Raw genomic sequence first — 22,253 nt, forward strand, 5'->3', positions numbered from 1 at the left:
CTTTTTTGAATGGAATTGGCTCAAGTGTCAGAAAGATGAGCTGTTCACTCTCTCTACTTTAGACTCATTGTTGCATCAGGGCTGGCAATGTCTCGCTGCCCTCCTCCGATGCATAGTCATCTCCTTTGTTTTACTGATGTTGAGGGTCAGTTTTTTATTGTTGCACCACAACACAAAGCTTGCCACTTCTGTCCTGTAGGCTGTGCCTGTGATCTAGCCTGAGTGTGGTGTAATGCCAATATAAAGATTATGTTGTCATCCCTACAACCATATCCCCAGAGGAGTTCCAGTGATCATAAGCAGTGTCCTGAAGGTGAGATGAATGATTCTGTGGTCTGCTTTAGAGAAAGGCCAGAATCCACCTACAGAGGCTGGGCCTCAGGCAGAAGGTGTGGAGCTTGTTTAAGAGTTTGGAGGGGATGATCGAATGCTGAGTTGTAATCAGTGACCGGCATTCAGATGTGATTGTCCTTCTTTTCAGAGCGGGAGAAAGCAACACTATGATACAGCAGCAGGGACTGCCTCCTCTGTGCATCAGTTGGAATGATAAGTTGCAGGCACTGCAGGCAAACTACATTGTGTCTGGTATGTTGTTTTTGATGTGTGCCATAACTACAAGCCATATTGACTGGAGTGAGCATCAGTTTGGGTTTATTTCTCCCGTACTTCTTTTGGTATCCGTCCTGTCAGATGGTCTTTGTTTTTTATTTGCTTAGGTTTTGAGATGTCTGTCTCAGAGATTCCTACCTCCACCCCAATATAGTACAATGGAGGTGAATGGAATTTAGTTAGTAGTGATCACATAATTTAAAAAAAAAAAAAAAAGTATTAACATATCTTATTAAATGCTCTTATTACCCTGGATCATCTGCTGTGAATGTGTCTCTTGTTTCTACCAAGAAAATATTTACTGCCATGAAACCTATTGACAATATGTTGTGTGGATTTTACAGAGTAATGAGGACACACCTTTTCAGGTCAAACCCAGCAGCTCTTGAACATGTCTGATATCATTGTGTTAATAGTGGATAGTGGAGTGAATAGTATAAAACAGTGGATATACAACAGGCTAGATGATGTGTTGGTGCATTTCGGTGTGTTTGCACTGTAACATCCTCAGGCTATTTCTCAAGAAGTTGTTGTGTTGAGGACTTCTGATGTTAGAAGGAAATGACACAGTTAAATGTCTTTGTTCTGGCTGGAAATAGAAGTATTGGGCTGTGCTGCTGCAGTAAAAACCTGTCAAGAGATTACTTTGTATAGGATTATTTTCTTGCATCAGGTGTACAGTACAGCCACACAATTTCTTTTATCCAAGCCATGACTGGGTGATGAAACAATTTGCTCTGTTTGTGTCTTCCTCCACCAGGGGTGATCTACACCACAGACATGTTGGACCGTGAGACCAAGGATTCCTATTGGTTGACGGTGTATGCCAGCGACCATGGCGTGGTTCCCCAATTTGCCACTATCGAGGTGTTTGTCCAGGTGGAGGATGTTAATGACAATGCCCCGCTGACCTCGGAGCCACTGTACCGGCCCTCACTACCCGAGAACTCTCCACGGGATGTTTCTGTGATCCAGATCCAAGCCCAGGACCCTGACGCCACTCCCCCTGCTGCTACTGACAGGATCAACTACCGCATCATCAGTGGGAACCCACAGAACTTCTTTACCATCAACCCCCGAACTGGTAAGCAATGGTATATGTGTATTTCCGTGTGTGAAAAAGGCACGGAAGTAACCCCCAATTCATGGTGTCTAGCTATCTCAGGTTGAGCAGAATGTGGACTGAAAATAGTGATTCTTCATGTGTATCTTCATGTGTGGGTCGAATGACCTCCAAGGAGAGAGATCATGAATTTTCCTTTTACTCTGAGCTTTCCATTGTAGGGCAAAAGCAGCTGAAAGGGGGCTTAAATCAAAAAGAGTTTTTCTTTCTAAGTTATACTGAAATATGCACTAAAAAGAAATCAAAGAAAAAATCTAAATTTGGGTGACATGCGGAATGGAGAGATGAGGGTAACACACTCTGTAAACTCTACAGAGAAAAACATCAAACATGTTGTCAATAATGGTGATGAGAGTGACAGGCAGCAACTGGACCAGAAGACAAATGATTAAAATCCTTCTACACCACACACTGCAAGATTTTATCTGGAGACTGTCAGTATACCAATTGACCCAGACTGGAGCAGATTCTAACTTGCTCTGATCAGTCGTCACACCTAAACCATATTCATAACTGGTTCAACAATTGTGATGCGTGTTCCTACCGTAACATGCTGCTCCAAAATCTCCCTCGAGTGTTCAACTGGGTTAATATCTGGTGACTGTGAAGACCATAGCACATGATTCGCATTAATTTCATACTCATCAAACCATTCAGTGAGCCCTGTGGAAGTCTCTGCATTTGTTATGTGTCTTTATTCATTCATTAAGGTTGTTCCATCAGTTCTTTTAAACATAAACTAGAGACAGCAGCATAAAGTGGTAAACTGAGGCTGTTATTATAATGTAGATGGATAATGTGACATGTCTCCTCTCCATTCACCATGACATCATCAGCAGTTACAATTTTCTGGGGTTCATGAGGTTTCCTCATTACTGACATTCAGTTAGGTGATGATAAAACTATACGCATTTAATTAGAGGCATGTGGCATAGCACTAGTATAGAGGGAAAATGTTAGAATAATAGCATCTGTGTAGTGTGAGTGTGGGATGAAGGAGTGAAGAGGAGCATGCTGGGAGAAACAACAGCAGTTGCAGTATCGTCTGGGAACATGAACACACACACATCCATACACACATGCTCCACTCTGCATGCTGCATCACAGTTTGTTCTGCAGATAGGGCTCGTGGTGGAGAGAGGGGGAGATATAATTGGCTGCTGCTATATTTATCTTTCCTTTCTTCAAGATCCTTTCACTTTGAATTTGATTATAATCCACCCATTCATTTCAAACAACCCTTCCCCCCATTCATTAAAGAGATTCTTCCACTTTGCTTTTTTGTATTGTCATCTTTTTTCTTCTCATGTTCTCCTTTTCTGTCATCCTCTCATACTTTCTTCTTTCTTCTCTTTTCCACCCATGTGCCTGTTTCTCTCTGTCTCCATGGCGGATGTTGAATATTTGATTTTGTTGTTATGAAATATTGATGAGGGACTACAAATAATCCATAAACCTGTAGCACTCTTCCTCTGTGATTTACACTTTGCAGTTGTATTTATTTCTTGTCCATCTGCCTGATTGTCTCCTTCACTGTCTGTTTATACCCTTCACATCTGTTGCTTACCTTGTTTCTCTTTCTTTTGTACGATAGTTATCCACAGTTCATGAAGCACAGCACAGTGCATTTGGATGTTATGTGGTTGTAACTATAGCATCAGTTGACAGACTGGGACTGTGACGTAGGGGTGTGCCTGAATACAAATACATTATTCGCACAAATAGCGCGGGGGGGGGGGGGGTTACAAATATTTGTATGAAACAAATATTTTAAAAATTGATTTGTTTTTGTCAAATACCAGTGCGCAGGTCGGTTACATTGCTATCTCAGTCTCTCTCCTCTGCTCCGCTGTTACATCTATCAGCAGGTCTCAATGAGGGGAGTCACATCCACCTGCTATATGACGCACATTTCATAATTTGGACATCACTCCCGGAGTTGGGGGTGTTTGCCAGAGATAAAGCTGAGCTACTGACACATGCAAAGTTCTCCCAAGGGACTCTCCATAACCTGTTGTTCCCCCACTCCTTTCCACAAAGTTAGGTTGTAAAAAATAGGCAATAAATGAAAAGTGCAAAGCAAGAATTGCCTTTGAAGTTCTTCACTACATGTTACATGCTGTGCTGTCTCTGTGTTATGGGTGTATAGTTAGGTAGAGGTCTGTCTGCAATGAGGTGATGAGTAAAGTTTTAGTTCAGTAGTCTATGATCTCAGAGACTCCATCTTGAGACCGGGTGTGGGGACCTCCTTCATAAAGAGGTTTATTCATGAACACTTATTGTGACACTTTATTTTTTTTAAATTAAAAGCATAATGAAATTCTAGAGACATTTTATGAAGCTGGGTGCAGCTGCCTGAGCATGTACCTGTTCCTGATTTACTTACACTTTAACCAGTGCAGCTGTCTGCGCACACTGCATCAGGTCATCGCGCAGTCACACTTAACATGCATGAATGTTAAATGACCATGAACAGTAATCTGCCAACCCCTTAATTTCCGGTTTCCCCCTTTTTTGTCCATAAATAGCAAAATCGTCTTACACAGCAAGTTAATACACAGTATATATGAAAGTATCATATATATTGTGCACTAATGTGTTCAGCTCTTCATTAAATGTGTTTACAACACTGATTCGTCCCTCTGTCAGGGTCGGAAATTAATGGAGGCTCAGGTAAAATTGCCCTTGTAAAATAAACAGTTAAAGAAAGACTTGATACGTTTTGCAAAGCGCAGTTTTTCCCTGATATGCTTTCAACAGCGGTGCAGCACTGCTGTTAAGTGATGAACACTACTGCTGAATCACAATGAACGCAAACCAGCTGACTGGAGCTGGTGGTGAGAGAATGGGGATTGGTATCATGCATGTCCATGCTGCACCCTCTCCTCTCTGTCCTCTTCTCTGCTCTCTGTCCACACACACACACACACACACACACATACACAGCAGACAGGATGAAATGGACTTTTGGTTTTACTTTACTAGAGTTGACTACGACTGCCATAAGTGCAACAAAGACCGGCGGTAAGGTAGACAGTACAAGAAATTTATCAAACTGTTGGATAAGCAGGACATAAACTTAAATATGATGTCTTTGACTTCCAACAGCCAACTTCCACTCTCCTCTCATCAGCCCATATGTTTTATAGCTGTATGGAGCTCATTATGCTAACAGCGAACAGTTAACAAGCTCAAAATGGACGGTTTATGGCATGTAGCAATTTAGTCTAATTCGCTATGTATCTGCAGTACCTGCAGCAGTGAGTCTGACCAGCAGCATCAGAGGGAGGAGGACATAGGAGAGGTTTGGTTTGTGAAAAGATCATGTTTTGGGTTAAAATGATCATTTGAAACATGGTTAAACGTGGCAACTGTTGGTCATGAATACAGTAAAACGCAGTTAAAATGTCAGGTTAAACAGAAGTAAAATGCAGTTAAGATGTCCTGATGTCATATCTTCTTGCTGTCTCTAACTATCTAGCCAACCACCCAACTCCCTCCTCCTAACAAGGGAAAAATCATCTTATCAAGTCATCTTATATTGACGTCATCAATACTACGTCACATCCCTGGGTCATAATTATTATGGCCACTAGATGGTGTCTGTAAGTCAAAGGTGACCTCCACCTCACCAATGAACCTACTACTAGGTGTAGCAGGTCCCTTCTAATCCACATCTATGAGGCTGTTAATAACTGATAACGCCCATTCAATCAAATGAAAACTTTCAAAGTGGGTGTCAAATGTGGGTCCTAGCATTGTGGGCTCTGCGTGCACACAGGGACCAAAGCTGTTAAAGAGTCTATGTTGTGGGTTGGAGGATGGACTGGATTGCAACCAACATTATACAGTATCTGCAGGAGACACTGTGCTATACTGTGAGGCCTGCCGAGAGACGCCATCTTCCCCAAAAAAATCTTTTCAGGGAACAGTAGATAACTTCATCAGCGGCATCAAAAAGTATACTGCTGAACAACAGGGACAATCAGCAATGTTGTTGAGATGTTGAACTGTGACGTTGCTACATAATGTTATTAATAAAATATACACTAAATGGGTAAAAATACTCACACTAAGTTATAATCCTAGTTACAGATTATAACTGTGTGAGTATTTTTACCCTTTAAATGTTCTTGCATTATATGTTTAGCTGCTCCCTTTGCTTTTTTTAAATATTCAATGACAAGTCATTGAATACCGATCTGTCATGCAACATAGTCCCAACAAGAGGTAAGGTATTTCCCATCATTTGAAAAAAAAATTCCCTGGAATTTAGCCAAAATGCCCCAAAACATATTTCATGAGGGCAAAAAAAAGTCATTTAAAAAAAAGTTTATTTCACTAGGTGAAAGAATCAATCCCATGTTTTTTAGATTTTAGATTTACTATTACTTGACTTTTGCAGTGCCTATATTTTCTTTTATTTTATAAGTTTTGACCTTTATGAACCACAGCACCAAGGCAAATTCCTTTATTTGAAAACCTACTCTGCAATAAATCTGATACTGATTTTTTTCTGATTTCTGACAGATTTGGTATCTTTTGAAACTTCTCTCCTCTAATAGAATTTATATTAAAAAATCTGTGTGTTTAAACAATGTTTGGCTGCACTGCTTTAGTTTACATGGACTGACCCACTGCCTTGGTATGGGCATGTTGCTACAGGTACTGGTACACAGAGGTTTATAACCAACCCAGTCTTACATCAAAATGTGTAATAGCTATGTTGGTCCACCCTGCAAAATGCATTAGTTTCATTATAATGGCTCTAAAATTGTGAGATGCCTTCGTTTTTTGGTTGTTAGTTTTTTTTTGGCCTATTCTCTTCTATCACGTGACTGTCAAGTTTCTGTCTGTTCAAACAACAAAAATGGCTGACATTTATTTTATTCTCATTGGAAAATGCAATATTTTAAGATTGTTTCAGCATTAAAATGATAACATTTCTAGTGAGAAATGTGCATTTTATTTTCATAATCTTCATTCAGTGAGTGAATATGATGTTCAGTTTGTCAGTTATTACGGAGATTCTTGCAGGTTTTTCATTGTTGCTATGGTGGTTGCTATGAACACTGCTGAATCATTGTCTTTATGTTGTGTAGTCATCTGAGCTGTTATGTTATTGTGTTATATTATGTAACTGTTTGATGATGTTCTTTCAGTTAAAAAACGTAGATTTTAGAGCACCCCAGGGACAAATTGAATTTGAAATCCAGAATTTGAAGCTTTGCAATTGGCTGACTGGAGGACCCACCCTGTCACCATGTTAAGGTGTTTCTCTTAATGATATCTTTAACATTTCTCAGCACAAAACACAAAAGTGTTCTTGATAAGTCAACTGTATGATAGGTTAATGTTATGGCCAGAAACAGTGCTGTTCCTGGCACCAGATCAGTTTCCCCCGTGATTAATGTAGACTTTTCAAAATATGTTACCATAGAAACCACTGTGATATCAGTTCTAATTGCAGGAAAGTTAGCTGTTAATCTACTGCAATTGTTAACATATTGGTAAGCATTCAGCAGGAAGTTTAATACATACACGATGTGGCTGAACAAACATTTTGAATCCATAACAAATAAGCTCCTTAAACGTAGTTTGAAGCGCTGCATAACTCCTGCTGACACTGAACACCAACCCAAAACCCCATTTCTAGAGTACTAGCTAAAATATCTGACATTAACCAACATCTTTACTTTTTGTAAACGTAGATCATCTAGATGCAGTATAATTACCAGTTCGGCTGTACTAGATATTTGATATATTCAGTAGATATATCTTTTTACAACCCTATTTACAACCCTAAACCAGAGGAACTACTGAATTGAGAGTACACTGACTAGTTTAAGGGGATGATAAACACATTTGTATAATCAAATTTTAAATATGTAATTGTTCAATGGGTGAAAACCACATTTTACCCATATTTGACAGTACCCCCAGTTGTTGACTATACTCACATGATAGCTGAGGTCAACAGCTCTCTATAATAGCTGTTCCCATGTCTGTGGCCCCTTTTCTTGCTGAATTGTAAACCTTCAAACATGCACCAAGGTTAAGGTTCAAAGGTCAGTATTTCAAAGCAGAAGCCATATAGAATCTTCATACTGACATATGTTGCTTTCTTTGTTGAGACCCTTCCAACGATGTACTTGGTTTAGCTCTACAACACATTTTTAATTTTCTCATTTCATGGACACAAGCCATCCCAGGCCTAGTTTCAGAGAGCATTTTGAAAGCCCTATATATAAAGAAAATGAAGCTTTTTGTTTGTTTGTTTTTTCTTTTTTAGTGGAAATAGTGACTGAAATGAGTCAACTTGAGAGATTACAATACTACTGACAATCTAGGGCATTACTACAGGCTTGCAGGAAGGCCTGAAATGCTTGGGTTAGGGTTAGGGCTGAAAAGACCAACCCGTTCTCATTCATGCATAGGCTACTATTCAGACAACCCTGGATATTTTTTTATCTTTATAATTCTTTGTTTTGGGATTTCATGTCAGAATGACATAGTCCATTAAATCAGAATCTGTTTTATTAGCCAATGCAAGCATTCAAAGAATGTGTCTTGGTGTTTGCTCCCAAAAAACACAAAAGAACAAAAACAGCGAAGATAAGGTAATAATAATAATAATGAAATAAACAAACTAATATTGAAATTAAATTGAAATTTTAAAAGCTATTTACCAAATGGAATAGTAATAGTTTTGAAATGGGATGGTAAATGGTAAATGGTAAATGGACTGTACTTGTATCGCGCCTCTCTAGTCTTCCAGCCACTCAAAGCGCTTTTACACTACAAATCACATTCACCCATTCATACCCATTCATACACATTCATACGCTGAATGGGTACAGGGGCTACCATGCAAGGTCCCAACCTGCCCATCAGAGGAAATCTAATCATTCACACACTGATGGTGCAGCCATCAGGAGCAATTTGGGGTTAAGTATCTTGCCCAAGGTCACATCGACAAGCGGACTGGAGGAGCCGGGAATCAAACCACCGATCTTCTGATTAGTGGACGACCCACTCTACCTCCTGAGCCACAGCTGCAAATATAAAATTAATATATAAAACCGATACAAAATGGATATAAAACTTGAAATTAAATATTGACTGTACAAAGGAAATATGGACAAAGAAATGAAGTGTATGAAATATATGAAGGTGACCAGAGCAAAAATTAAATATGACATGTGCATAAGTAACTGATTTATGTAACTGAGGTTGAATGCAATGCACAATCTAAAGTCCAGTTTGATGAAATATATCAAAGTGACAAGTTCAGGAATTAAATGAGGGATGTGAAATGTAAAGTCCGGTTTGATAACCCCATCTTCAATGTGGCACTGATGCGTGCGCGCACACACACACACACACACACACACACACACACACACACACAAAACCAAATAATTATAAATGATCACTTTTTGTAACAATAAAGCAAGAGGGCACATTCAGTGAACCCCCAATCGTTAAGGGGATTGCTCTCACATACTTAAATTTTATGATGAGCAGCATTTTCAGTTGTGCATCATTTCATGATTTGCCATCTCCTCATTAAGAGTTTATGATGTGACTCATACTCATGTGACTCATGAAAAACACATTTTGCACTGCAACTTGTTGAAATTCTTCACCTCATTAATGAGCATCACTGAATTTAGCTTTTCATTTAATCACTGAGTTGGTTGAAGACTTTATTGGTTGAGGAATGTCATTAGGAGTGCCAGGACTGTCAGTTTCTGGTGGAGCAGGGAACTGTGGGATGGCAGAATTTCCTGATTTACCAAAGGACGGTATTGTGCTTTCTAAACTGGAGGAGATAAGGAAGGAACCATCCTCAACGACAAAGGTCCCTGAACTTTCTGGGACATTGATATAATCTATATCTCTAAAATGTGAATCCCAAACATCCCAGACTTCATTAGCTTGTGTAGTGGATGGTTGAGAATGTGATTTGAGTCAGTTGTGCCAACACTTTGTTTCATTGACCTTTATAATCCTCTGCTGTCTGCCTTTCTCCTCTTTCTGCACACTGTAAGTAAATTGTAGGTTTTGTTGAAGCCTTAAGTCCTTCATTCATCACACAGGCTTCAGTAAACCTATCTATATGGTAATCAACACACACACACACACACACACACACACACACACAAACATTAACCATTGCGTTCCATTGTGTGAGATTTGTGTTCCCATTGTATTTAAGTATTCCAGTTTCATCACTGCCAGTCCTTCCCTATCCATTCATTAGTCCCTTCCTGTCGTCATCATGCTACTAATCTCTTCTCTCTTCCTTTACTTCTTTTATCTCCTACACATGACAACTGTCAAATCCACACATAAATATACATGCAGTCCCCACTCTTGAATGTCAATAAGGAAATCTTTTTTGATGTCATTCCCCTATTTCAAAGTAAGAGCATGCAGTCTTTCTATGAGCTTTTTTTTTTTTTTTTTTTTTTTTTTAATAATCAGCGATAACTAACGTGCATTTATTGTTTTATGTTAATGTCATACAGTGAGTATTAGTGTGTGTTTATTTGTTTTATGTATATAGTCTAGCACACACTTTCGTATACATTTCTGTTTGAGTATGAGAGGCATGAGGATGCTTGTGGGCAACATTCAGCTCTCTAAAGCGGTGGCTTGGCTGCGTTTTGATTTGATTTGATTTGATTTATTTATTTATTTATTGAATGGGACAGTGTGCAGTTTGCAACATTAAAGATGCACTGCACCAGAGTTAACTTGAAGCTAATTTGCACCTGTAGTCCCTGACAAAAAACATACAACAGCACAACAACAAACAGTAAAAAGCAACCCCCCACCCCCCCAAAACAAACAAACAAACAAACATCCTTTATATTTTTCATTTATTCTTTCAGATGGGTAAAAGTCACAAAGCACTTCACATCTTATTAGTAGTGTACCCCCATAATGTAGGTGTAACGTCTGTGTAGAACTGCACCGTGTTTCGTTGGGTTACATTGTTTCAGTGAGGCTATTTTAACTGTTGTAAGATATGACAAGTGACAGCATCCTGGTTAAGGTCTTTGATAGAATGGCTGTTGGTGTTGATAGTTGCTTTTGTTTCCAAATGTCGTATTGTAGTTTTATTGTTCATTGTTAATATGTAGATTACGTCAAGGTAAAGTTAGCTACCAAGCCGGCATCTGTTGCCATGAAAAACTGTAAACATTGATGGTGAGAGCTGGGGGAACAAAAAGAGGGTGCAGGATTTCATACACTGCAAATATGATTAAGATGCATTGTAAATAGACCAGAAATCATACTAATCCAATCTGTAAAGAGGGCAACTGTAGAAGATGCTGGTGATTGACATCCAAATATCTCTCCACATCCTTTCAATGCAAGTGTAATTTGTAGAGAATTATGAGGTTTAACATTTAGACATTTTCAGCTCAGCATTTAAAAGATGACTACTTTTATCTACCATTTTATTGTTAAACAATAATAAAACATAAAACAGAATGAATACAAATGCCAAATATATGTGTACCTACATCTGATCTAACCCATACAGCTGAGTTTTCTAGTTTCAATAGAGCAATAAGGCATGACACAAAGACACTACGACCAGTATATGGCAGTACATTACCCTATATTTATATGTTATATAAATTTAACATATTTATATAATATCTTCGCATTAGGGTCCTGCATCACCCTGTCGGGATTCATTTCACAATAATGACCCGCTCACTGTACATTATCCCTTACTTATAACATACTCCTTACTATTATCACCTGTAAGACTCATGTGATACTTCAGTATAACTACCATTGAGAATTGTTTTGACCAATTGAATGGGACATGATGCTGGGTGTGCACCAATCCACACCAATGTATCAGAAAACACTTCTCCATATGCAACTTTTATAGTAAATATACAGTCAAAATTAACATAGTTAAATAATAACCTTGTTAATGTTACACTCATGAATTGAAACGTTGAGACATATTTTAGTTTATGTTAATTCTGAAAGAATAAGTGAAAAATAAAAGGGACAAGTTGGCTGGCCCTCAGTGGCTGTACAGGACTAACAAAGACAACGGCCAACTTATTATACATAAAGAAAATACCAATTATGCTTAAAACAACAAATGGGGTGAATGATAACAATAAATGCAATAATAAGTGAAACAAATGACACAAGTTATGTCTTTACAGGTTGGATTAGTATGACTTCTGGTCTATTTACAATGCATCTTAATGATATTTACAATGTATAAAATCCTGCACCCTGCTTTTGTTCCCCCAGCCGCAACATCAGTGTTTACTGTTGCTATGGCAACAGATGTTGGATCAGTAGCTAACTTTAGTTTACCGTAATCTACATATTAACAATGAACAATAAAACTACAATACAACATTTGCAAACAAACAGCTATCATCATCAACAGCCATTCTAGCAAAGAAGCATAGAACTGAGATCCACAAATGCTTTTTGATTCACAAATAAAAACTGAGTTCACAAATGCCTGTTCAAAAATTATAAATGTTAGGAAGATATTCACAAATGCTTTTCATTTATTTGTAAATTAATTTAATGTATTCAGAGATCATTTTTTTATTTGTGGAATTTGTTTGTGTATTTGCAGATCTGTTTTATATTTGCAAAATATTTTTGTGAGTTTACAAATCCTTTTTTTGTATTTGTGGAAGGTGTTTATATTTACAGATTTCACATTTACACAGCTTGTCAATCTGTTCACACAAATCATCTATCTCCATAAAATTAACAGTGTTTGTATTTATTGATTCATTGATTGTTTCCCCACCACTGTAGCAAGTGAGAGGAATCTGCCTGTAGTGAAACAGACAAGCTCACAGACTGGGAGACTTGATCAGTCAATGTGGATACAGTTAATAAGTTCAAAACACACATACAACGGGATATTTGTGTGATTTAAACAGCTGCCTGCCCAGATTATGTTTCAATAAACGTCACAGAAATAGACTTAGAGTGTAAAAAAATGCAGAGGGTCTCCATGAGACGTGTGTCTCTCACACGTCTCAGAGTCAGTGTTGATTGATACATTTAAATGGAAGTGTTTCTGTTCTTTGAGTCAATGAGTAATCGTGTTAAATAATCGCGATCGTGATTTTTGCCATAATCAAGCAGCCCTACATTCTGTACAGTGTATTGGTATCTATATATAATGGTGGATAAAGTCCAATAAAGGCATAGAGAGTTAGTCATATAGGAATGTTATAGGAATGAAAGTAATGCTCATAATGACAGGAGGTGTGGTGGAACAAACACACACCATGTTACTCTCCTCTAAGACTGAATTATATCCCTTTTACACTGATTACAATGCTCATTGGCATGAATCTTCCAGCTTTCTTCCCACATCTTGTCCTCCATTTTTGGCTATTACCCCCACCTACCTCATTTCTTTCCCGGGTCTCTTATCCTGTTTCACATTCCCAATCTCACAACAGCAATTAAGCTTCTGGCTGCCAGGGCGTTTGAGCTAATGTTGCATAATCACGTTGTTAATGGTTTCCTGCTTCATTCATAAGGCTGGTACTCACTGGGAAGAAAAGAGAGACCAGCTCGGAGAAGGAGAGAGGTGACGTGTTTGTGTGTGTGTGTGTGTGTGTGTGTGTGTGTGTGTGTGTGTGTGTGTGTGTGTGTACTTGTATGGCTATCATTATGAGAACCAATCTGAGTTTTAGACCTGGGAAGTGAGGACATTTTAGAATAGTGAGGACATTTTGGCTGGTCCTCACATTCTGACACACCTTCAAAGGGCTGTTTGAGGATTTAGACTTGGTTTTCGTGTCAAGGTTAGAATTGGGTTTAGGTTCAGTTTAGGGTAAGGCATCAACTGTGATGGTTAAGATTAGGGTTAGGGGCCAGGGACTGCATTATGTTGATGAATGTCCTCACTAAGATAGATATAAAAGTGTGTGTGTGTGTGTGTGTGTCCTGAATAGATGACCAGGAATAAGCCCTGAAAAGAGAGAGCTCTTTTTCAGCAACCTCATGGTTCTGTCTCTCTTTCTCTCTCTCTCTCTCTCTCTCACACACACACACACACACACACACACACACACTTCCATATCCACACTAGATGTGATTTTCATTAATTAATTAAATAAACGAATTTACATCTAGTAAAGTTACATCAGAGTGCAGCAAATGACCATTTATGATTTTAATAGTTACATGTTGGAACTATATATTGGCAACAATTTATCCCTCCTCCCAGTACACACACAGTTTTTTCATTCATAGTTATTTTTATTCTATGTAGATACTACTGACAGAGTCCTGAAGTCTCTGAAGATGACCATCTGTGGTCATCTAGGACAGGCAGTCAAGTAGGCAAATACGGGAAACGGGGTCATGGCCATGGCTCCACCAGGATTTTTGATCATGATGAAGAAAAAATACCAGGTAATTGGAGTCAACATGGAGACCTGAGGATGGTTGCTCACATGACCCTGACTTTTTCAGACCTACCCACTTTGACCACATTGGCAAATGACTTGGACATATTTATAGGGGCTTTATTTAGGTTACCCATTTGAATTGCTAAAATAGGGCTCAAATGCCAACTTACTCATGGATGTTGACTGAGACAGTGTAAGTCAAATGTCTACTCTATAATCTGCTTGCTTACTTCTCTGGTTTGTGATCGGTGACATGATGCTTAAGTGATTGCTCTCATTATTGTGGTTCTTACTGATTAGTGTTGATCAAGCCTCCAGTCAGTGAAATGCTAATGCAGTTTATACAGCTGCAGAGACTCACCGTCACCAACACCATTTGTAACTTACACACTGATGTTAACATGTGATCATGCAACATGTAATGCCATGCTTTTTCTGTGTGTTTGTTTGTGTGTGGGAAAATAATGTTGGTCTTTGTTAATTAGGTTTCTGTCAGTAGGGCATTTTACAACAGATGGTGTGTGTGTTTGGTGAGAGGGATGAACCTGTGTCTAAATATACTCAAGTTTTCTGTGCTTTTCTTCAGAATCCAATTATAGATGTGTGAGCATTTCTGTGTGTCTTGGTGTGTATTGTGTAGTGTAGTTGTTGAGTGCTGTCACATTCCCTTCCTTGTTAAAGCTAATAATATGGCACTAACAGATGCAGGAACTGCAGTCAGCTGCTCCTGGCTTGTTAGCACGTCTGTTTGCCTGGCTAATGTAGCATAAAACCCAACAGTTATGTTCTCATTTTTCTCTGATTGTTAAGCTTGCATTTATGATCAATATTGTATACCTGGCTCTGATGCTTGGACTCAAACCTTTAGAGGACATCATCAATTCACTTTAAAAATGTTATTAGAAGAAGAAATTGAAAACAAATCAGAAAATATTTTCTTCTTTCATACCACTATATGGGTTTTCTGATATTTCATATGAGAATACCAAAATGTAAGAAATGTAATAAAATATAAGAGGGATCTGATGTGATATTACCACCCAAAGAAAGCATTCTTTTAGCGTACACAGCTTGGAAAACTTGACTCAAGTGTTTGACCCACAATCTTTGAGAGGACATATAGCTGTCTGAATGGAGAAACAACAGTACCATGCACTGATTTTGTTACATGCATAGAGTGCAAGCTGACTCAAGGTGTGACATCTTTTAGGAATTATTTATTCTGAAAGAATAAATGAACAATACAATAATGAGTTGGCTGATCCTCACTGGCTTTACTGATTCAGGTGTTAACTGTCAGCTGAACTTAGTTGGAACCATTCAAATGACAATGTAAAACAAAAACTATAATATCAAAATCACAGTATTATATCAAAATCTCAGTATATCAAAAAAAGGTAATAGTAGTATATCAAAATAAGGTAATAACCATGCATTCAATAACCATGATATTTCCATTTAAAACCAACAGGCTAATAGAATCTCGATAAACATAAAAAAGCTGTTATATATAACAGTATGCTTTTAAAAATGATCAATTCTGTATTGAAAGTGCTTATTCTCATATGATTATTTTATCTACAATTCTTATTATTTTATTATTCCCTTAAACCTTGAGTCACACAACAGTTACATCAACAATATAATGTCTCTCATTCTTCCTCTTTGTTTACATGTGACATATTACAACCTGTGAGCTGCCTGGTTGCCTTGGCAATGGTAAACTACAGCACTGCTAATCAGCTGTCCGGGCACCGTCTATATTCTATGAACTGTTATAAACCGAAACAGAAAATAAACTTAATTTATTAACTATTAGGAGAAAACAAAGAAAAACAAAAGAAAATATAAACTACAAAACACTCAACATAACATTCAGTCCTACATATATATGTATATCAGTTAAGTCAGGCAAACGTTACAGCTGACTCCCTTTGACATGTTTTGACAGATATAATTTGACAACAAACCACTCATTGTAAACAGCAAGCTAGTACCAACGTGTCCCAGTGTAGGATACCAAGCTAGTGCAAATACCGCTAACAAACTACAAACTACATATGCTACAATGCATAACGGTACACTAAATAGCAAGCCTACATTACTGACAAACTGTGTAAATGCTTGTGTGACATTTACTCACCTGAAAGAATAAATGAAAATCACAATAGTGAGTTGACTGATCCTCAGTGGCTTTACTGGTTCAGGTGTTAACTGCCAACTGAAGAACGCTGCTTATATACCCACAGGTGATCCTGTGCCTTTTATACTCAAAATAGAAGTGCTTGAAACTGAATGGTGGGTTTCTGTAAACGTGCAAAATAAAGTGCATACATTATAAAACAACACATTTAAGTAAGTGGGCAATTACATATAAATATCCTATGTACCACACTTGCATGACAGTCAGAATCTGTATCTCCTTCAAATTAGCTCAGTCTAGAAAGTAAATATGTTGTTGCTACAGATAAAAGCTATATTTTAAATATTAATAGGAGGAAACTTGTTTAATTTTTGTGTCATGGACAGTAACTGGTAGAGGATAAAAGTTCAGTGGAAGACCAAAGATTATTTCTTGTGTTCTCTGTGGATTAATAATACTAGTGCAGTGCCTGTTCAAAAACAGTTTGCTTATTATTTCTTGAGAACTGCATATGTATGTATCAACTGACAAACATATCAATTAAAACAATAAGGAATTAATAAATTAAATGGTTTTAATCTAGATAGAAACTTCACCAGACAAAGGAGACATCAACAAAGGTTTAACCGTAGAAACAGTTTATGGCCTTCCATTGGTTGATTCTGCTGCCAGTCAAACGTGTCTGCACTCATAGAGTGCTGCTTGAAAGTTTGTGAACCCTTTAGAATTTTCTCGTTTTCTGCATAAATATGACCTAAAACATGATCAGTTTTTTATGTCCTAAAACTAGATAAAGGGAACCCAGTTGAACAAAAACATTAAACTTATTCATTTATTTATTGAGGAAAATTATCCAATCTTACATATTTGTGTGAGGCAAAAGTATGTGAACCCTTGCTTTCAGCCCCTTTTGCAGCAATAACTTCAACCAAATCTTTACGGCAACTGTTTTACAACCCTGCACGTTGGTTTGGAGGAATTTTAGGCCCATTCCTCCTTACAGAACAGTCTCAGCTGTTATTGAGATGTTGGTGGGCTTCTATGCATGAACTACCCACTTCAGGTCCTTCCACAGCATTTCTATTGGATTAAGGTCAGGACTTAGACTCGGCCATGCCAAACGTTAACTTTCTTCTGCTTTAACCATTCTTTAGTAGAACGACTTGTATGTTTAGGCTCGTTGTTCAGCTGCATGACCCACTTCCTGTTGAGCTTCAGTTTACAGATAGATACCTTGACATTTTCCTGTAGAATTTGCTGGTACAAGTCAGAAGTCATAGCTCCATCAATGATTGCAAGTTGTCCTGGTCCAGTGTCAGAAAAGCAGGCCCAGACCATGATACTGCCACTACAATGTTTCACAGACAGGATAAGGTTCTTGTGCTGGAATGTAGTGTTTGCTCATCGCCAAACATAATGCTTGTCATTCAAGCCGAAAAGTTCGATTTTGGTCTCATCCATCTACAGGACATTTTTTCAATTGCCTTGTGGCTTGTCCATGGGGTCTTGAGCAAACCGTAGACAGCAGCAATGTTCTGGTTGGAGAGTAGTACCTTTCTCCTTGCAACTCTGCCATGCATACCATTGATGCACAATGTGCTCCTGATGGTGGACTCATGAACATTGACCATAGCCACTGCAAGAGAGGACTGTAGTTCCCTAGATGTTACCCTCAGGTTCTTTGTGGCCTCCTGGACTATTACACACCTTGCTCTTGGTGTGATCTTTGTTGTTTGACCACTCCTGGGGAGGGAAGCAATGGTGTAGGATGTCTGCATTTGTACACAATCTACCTGACAGTCAACTGGTGGAGTTCAAACTCTTAAGAAATTGTTTAGTAACCCCTTCCATCAACATCAGCATCAACAACTCTTCTTCTAAGGTCCTCAGACATCTCCTTTGTTTGAGCCATGACACACTTCCACAAAGCTGTGTTGGGATGCTCAGACTTTGATAGTGAAGACCCAGATTTCTCCTATTTTCTCTAAATAAAGCAGGGCCTCCCAGACTCACACTTGATTGTCCTCCTATTTACTGAAACACCCTACTGTAATTTCCCTTTCAAATGAATTGATAATCCTAGAGGTTCACATACTTTTGCCACACACAAATATGTAACATTGGATCATTTTCCTCAATAAATAAACAAACAAGTGTAAGGTTTTTGTCTCATTTGTTTAATTGATGTCTCTTAATCTAGTTGTAGGACTTGCTTGGAAATCTGATCATTTTTTAGGCATATTTATGCAGGAATCTTTGATCCAGCAGTAATTTGGCAAAATCTACTTTGTCTTGTTGCTCTTCAGCAGCCTGAGTGATCCTCATATTTTTGGTAAGATGAAGAATCTCAACATTCCTCCACAGTTATGAGCTCTTAAAGCACAATCCTGCTATCTCAGTACAGCTACTATGTGGCACGTCGGTCGTGCAGTCCAGTCACCACTGGATACCACTGTGATGCCACCAAATGGTTTCTCTGAATCCTGCAGCCACTGGAATGTACGATCTGCAGCCTGTAAAGCACAGCAATCCATCATTGACACTTCATCCACCACCATGACATATGTCATTCTGATGAGTGCTGCAGTGCTATCATCTTCACTCATGTTGCAAGTGGACTCATCAGTGAGAATAAGAGGGCATTTAGTCCTACTATGAAAGGTTGTCCCTTTAGACAGCAGGGTTGCTGCAATGCCACTTGCAGCTGTTGGCAAGGGCTACTTTGCCCTTTGCACAGACTTTGTCAAGGATGTGGGACAATGTGAAGTCCCATGTGATCACCTGCTCATCCTCCAGATGAATTGCCAGCATCCGCACTGGTGGCTGCTTGCATTGAATGGGGAAGTCGTAGATGTGCCAGTATCCCTCAGGTGCAGTCATGTACCGCTCTAGTTCATATCGCGTCTCCTCATCATGTCGCAACAACTCTTTTGTCGCCTCATTTGGCACGTCCAGTCTGACCAGGCACTGATCTGTTCCCTTTTCAAGGTATTTGTACAGGTACTTCACACTGGTGACAGCACACAGCATCATACTGGAGTAGAATATATGGATTGTAAGGCACAACCCATACTTTGTTGACTGATACATTGACACCGCCTCTGATGGTCTTCATGATGGGAGCACCACTTGCTGCTTCTACCCGTCTCCTGTAGAGAGGATAAGATTTGTCAGAGAAACTTGTCTTGGGGTAGTCCTGTGTCCCCACATGGGCCATAAATTATGTGTGATGTGACAATGTGATGTAGTTCTGGATTTGTACCTTTGTCAGGAATCTCGACAGAGACTACGCAATCAATATCAGCTGAGGTCCTGGGTTTGTTGCGAGGCACCATTGTCAGGAGCATGTGGATATGTGGAAGATGGAGTTTTTGTGTTTCCTTAACCATCACATGGGCATCCATGTGCCCCAAGATGTCATGCTTGAGGAGGTCTGTGAGGAGTGCTTCCATCTTCATGTGGAACACTCGGGCAATAATGTCTGGTCTCTGATTGGCTGACCCTCATAAAGCGATCCTGTGATTTATGGCCACTTGGGGTTGCAGGTGAAGGTCCAGAAGAAGTCGGGTTTTCCTTTGACTCGGACCAAGGCCATTGCATCACAGAACTCGTTGGCATACCACTGTGGTGATCCATAAATTGACGGCGGCAGGATGGTCTGGCGTCCAGGTATCACCTCAGCATCACTGTTCAGGGCATCAACAATGACCTTGTACTTTTCAGCCTTGATGGAGCCTGCTCTTTCAACGTTAATTAAATGTGAAAGATATTTGAATAATGTTACTATTCTAACTAATTGTACCCCAAAATAACATACAAAAGGCCCACACAGCACTTAAAAATATACAACTGTATACTACCTTCTACGGAAGAGGAGAATAAAGTCAGAAATCTGGGTTTAAGGTAAGAATCCTGCATTTATTTTCAGAATTCTAAAAAAGTCAGAACTCTGACATTAATCTCAGAATTTTGACTTTAAACTCAGAACTCAAATACATTTTTCACATGTGGCCCTATCCTCTTCTGCAGCATACTTACTGTGTACTTCTACATTAGAGGAAAACATTGTACTACTGCATTTACCTGACAGGTAATACAAAAAAATAATATGGCAAAATAATATGGCAAATTTACACAAGTTGAGTTGCAATGACATAGTGGCACTATTCCTGTCAGCTATCTACTTGTGCTTCTTGACTCCAGGTAAGTGAAGATGAGTTCGGCTACCCGCTTGTGCTCCTTGACTCCAGGGAGGTGAAGAAGAGTTTGGTTGCAAGCCTCCAGTCATGAAAGTGAACTGTTAATACACTGCAACCTGTATAGGCCCGCTGCATATGTAGGTGAAGACATGCTTGACTCAGTCCACAGAGCCTGCCTCCATGGCTGCACAGATTCACTTGTCCACTGCAGACATAGGTGAAGACAGACTCGACTCAGACCACAGAGCCCTGAAGGCTACCCCCGGGTCCACAGCAATGCATGTGCCAGTTAGATAAGATAGTTAAGATAAATGAGAAGGAGAAATGCAGAGGAGAAAAATGAACTGTAATCGCTGTGAAACAATTAGAAAATAACATTGTATTTCTGTCTTTCACAGGCTTTCTCTGTCCGAGAAAGCTTCCCCCCGCTGTCTCTCCTCATCACCTCACCTTGCTCGTGTTCTCAGCTCGCTCAGCCTCTCTTTCTTTTTCTCTTTTCTTTTTTAAAATAAGTCAGGAAGCCGACAATAAAGCATTATTTTTAATGTTATATAACTAAGAGAAGTGTCATCCCCTCCTCTCTGCAGAAGGGGATGCAGTTGCAGAGCTCAGAAGGCCCGTCCTGCTGCTGCAGAGCTTGAGTGGCTCACTGACCGCTTGTTTATTCAAAATTTATTAGTAAACATGCTGAGTATCCAAATTGCTCCAAATTCAACGCTGCACTTCCCTGGGTTGCCAGCAATACACTCGTCAAGTGTGATATAGATTAGATGAAGGGTTCTCGAGATATGAACAGACAGAGCTTTATAGTTAAAAGAAGGAGAAATGCTGAAGAGGAAAATTCAGAGAAGCTAACAGTAACAGAACCAGTGTATATCTCCACAGTAAGTCACCTGTTGAGTGTTTAATGGTTGTTTATTTGTACTTTAGAACAAAATCGCTGTGAAACAATCAGAAAATAAGATTGTATCTCTGTCATTGACGGACTTTCTCTTTCTCATAGAAAACTCTGCAGTGCTGTCTTTCTGTCGCTTGCCTGCCCCCTCTCTCTCCTTTCTCTTGTCATGTTTTAAAATGAGTCAGGAAACCCACAATAAAGCCTGACTTAATTTTATCAAAGGAAGAAAAATATCCTCTCCTCCTCTCTCCCATGGCAAGGTTGTACAGCTCCATGACATGCAGCCCCACCTCATGCTGCAGAGCGCAGCATCTCCCTGATCGCTTGTTTATTCCAAGTTTATTAATATTAACACTTTTTCAAGTCATTAACACTACGGATGTAATCCCACTTCCGCACACAACATGGATTGCAATGGCAGAGTGGCGCTGTCTGTATTTCCGCTCGTTGACTCCAAGGGCAGAAGAAGAAGCAAATCAAAGTTGTAAAGTCAACGTTGTCAATGAGGTATTTTTATATATTTCTGAACGTGTCTGAGACATCCAGTGCTAAGTCTTGCATGTAGATGCCGAGTTTCATTCACAGTAACATTACACAGTTCAACAGTAGAGCTTAAGTCTCTTAAACATTTTCAAGTCATTAACACTAAGGATGTAATCCCACATCCGACCACAATGTGGGTTGCAATGGCAGAGTGGTGCTGTCCATATTTCCGCTCGTTGAATCCACAGGCAGAAGAAAAAGCAAATCACCGTTATCGATCAATGTTATTCATGAGGTATTTTTATATATTTCTTGAGAACTGCTCACCCAAACAACTTCACACATCAACACTGCA

General features: G+C 39.1%; 1 protein-coding gene and 1 long non-coding RNA gene across 5 annotated transcripts in view; one reads left to right on the forward strand and one right to left on the reverse strand.

Annotated features, from left to right (window-relative positions):
• LOC122983846 overlaps nucleotides 1-22,253 on the reverse strand; it is a 372,841-nt gene that overhangs the window by 240,944 nt on the left and 109,644 nt on the right. The gene's annotated exons all lie outside the window — the stretch shown is intronic.
• Nucleotides 1-22,253, forward strand: part of fat3a (FAT atypical cadherin 3a) — a 255,590-nt gene that overhangs the window by 129,842 nt on the left and 103,495 nt on the right. For all 4 annotated transcript variants that reach the window (XR_006403773.1, XM_044353986.1, XM_044353987.1 and 1 more), the window contains exon 3: nucleotides 1,370-1,693. Coding sequence is in view for 3 of the 4 variants with exons in the window: in XM_044353986.1 (XP_044209921.1) it covers nucleotides 1,370-1,693 (324 nt within the window). In the remaining variant the exon portion in view is untranslated. The remainder of the gene's footprint in view (nucleotides 1-1,369; nucleotides 1,694-22,253) is intronic.

The sequence above is a fragment of the Thunnus albacares genome, chromosome 6 (genome assembly GCF_914725855.1).
Source record: "Thunnus albacares chromosome 6, fThuAlb1.1, whole genome shotgun sequence".
In the NCBI taxonomy this organism is placed as follows: domain Eukaryota; kingdom Metazoa; phylum Chordata; class Actinopteri; order Scombriformes; family Scombridae; genus Thunnus; species Thunnus albacares.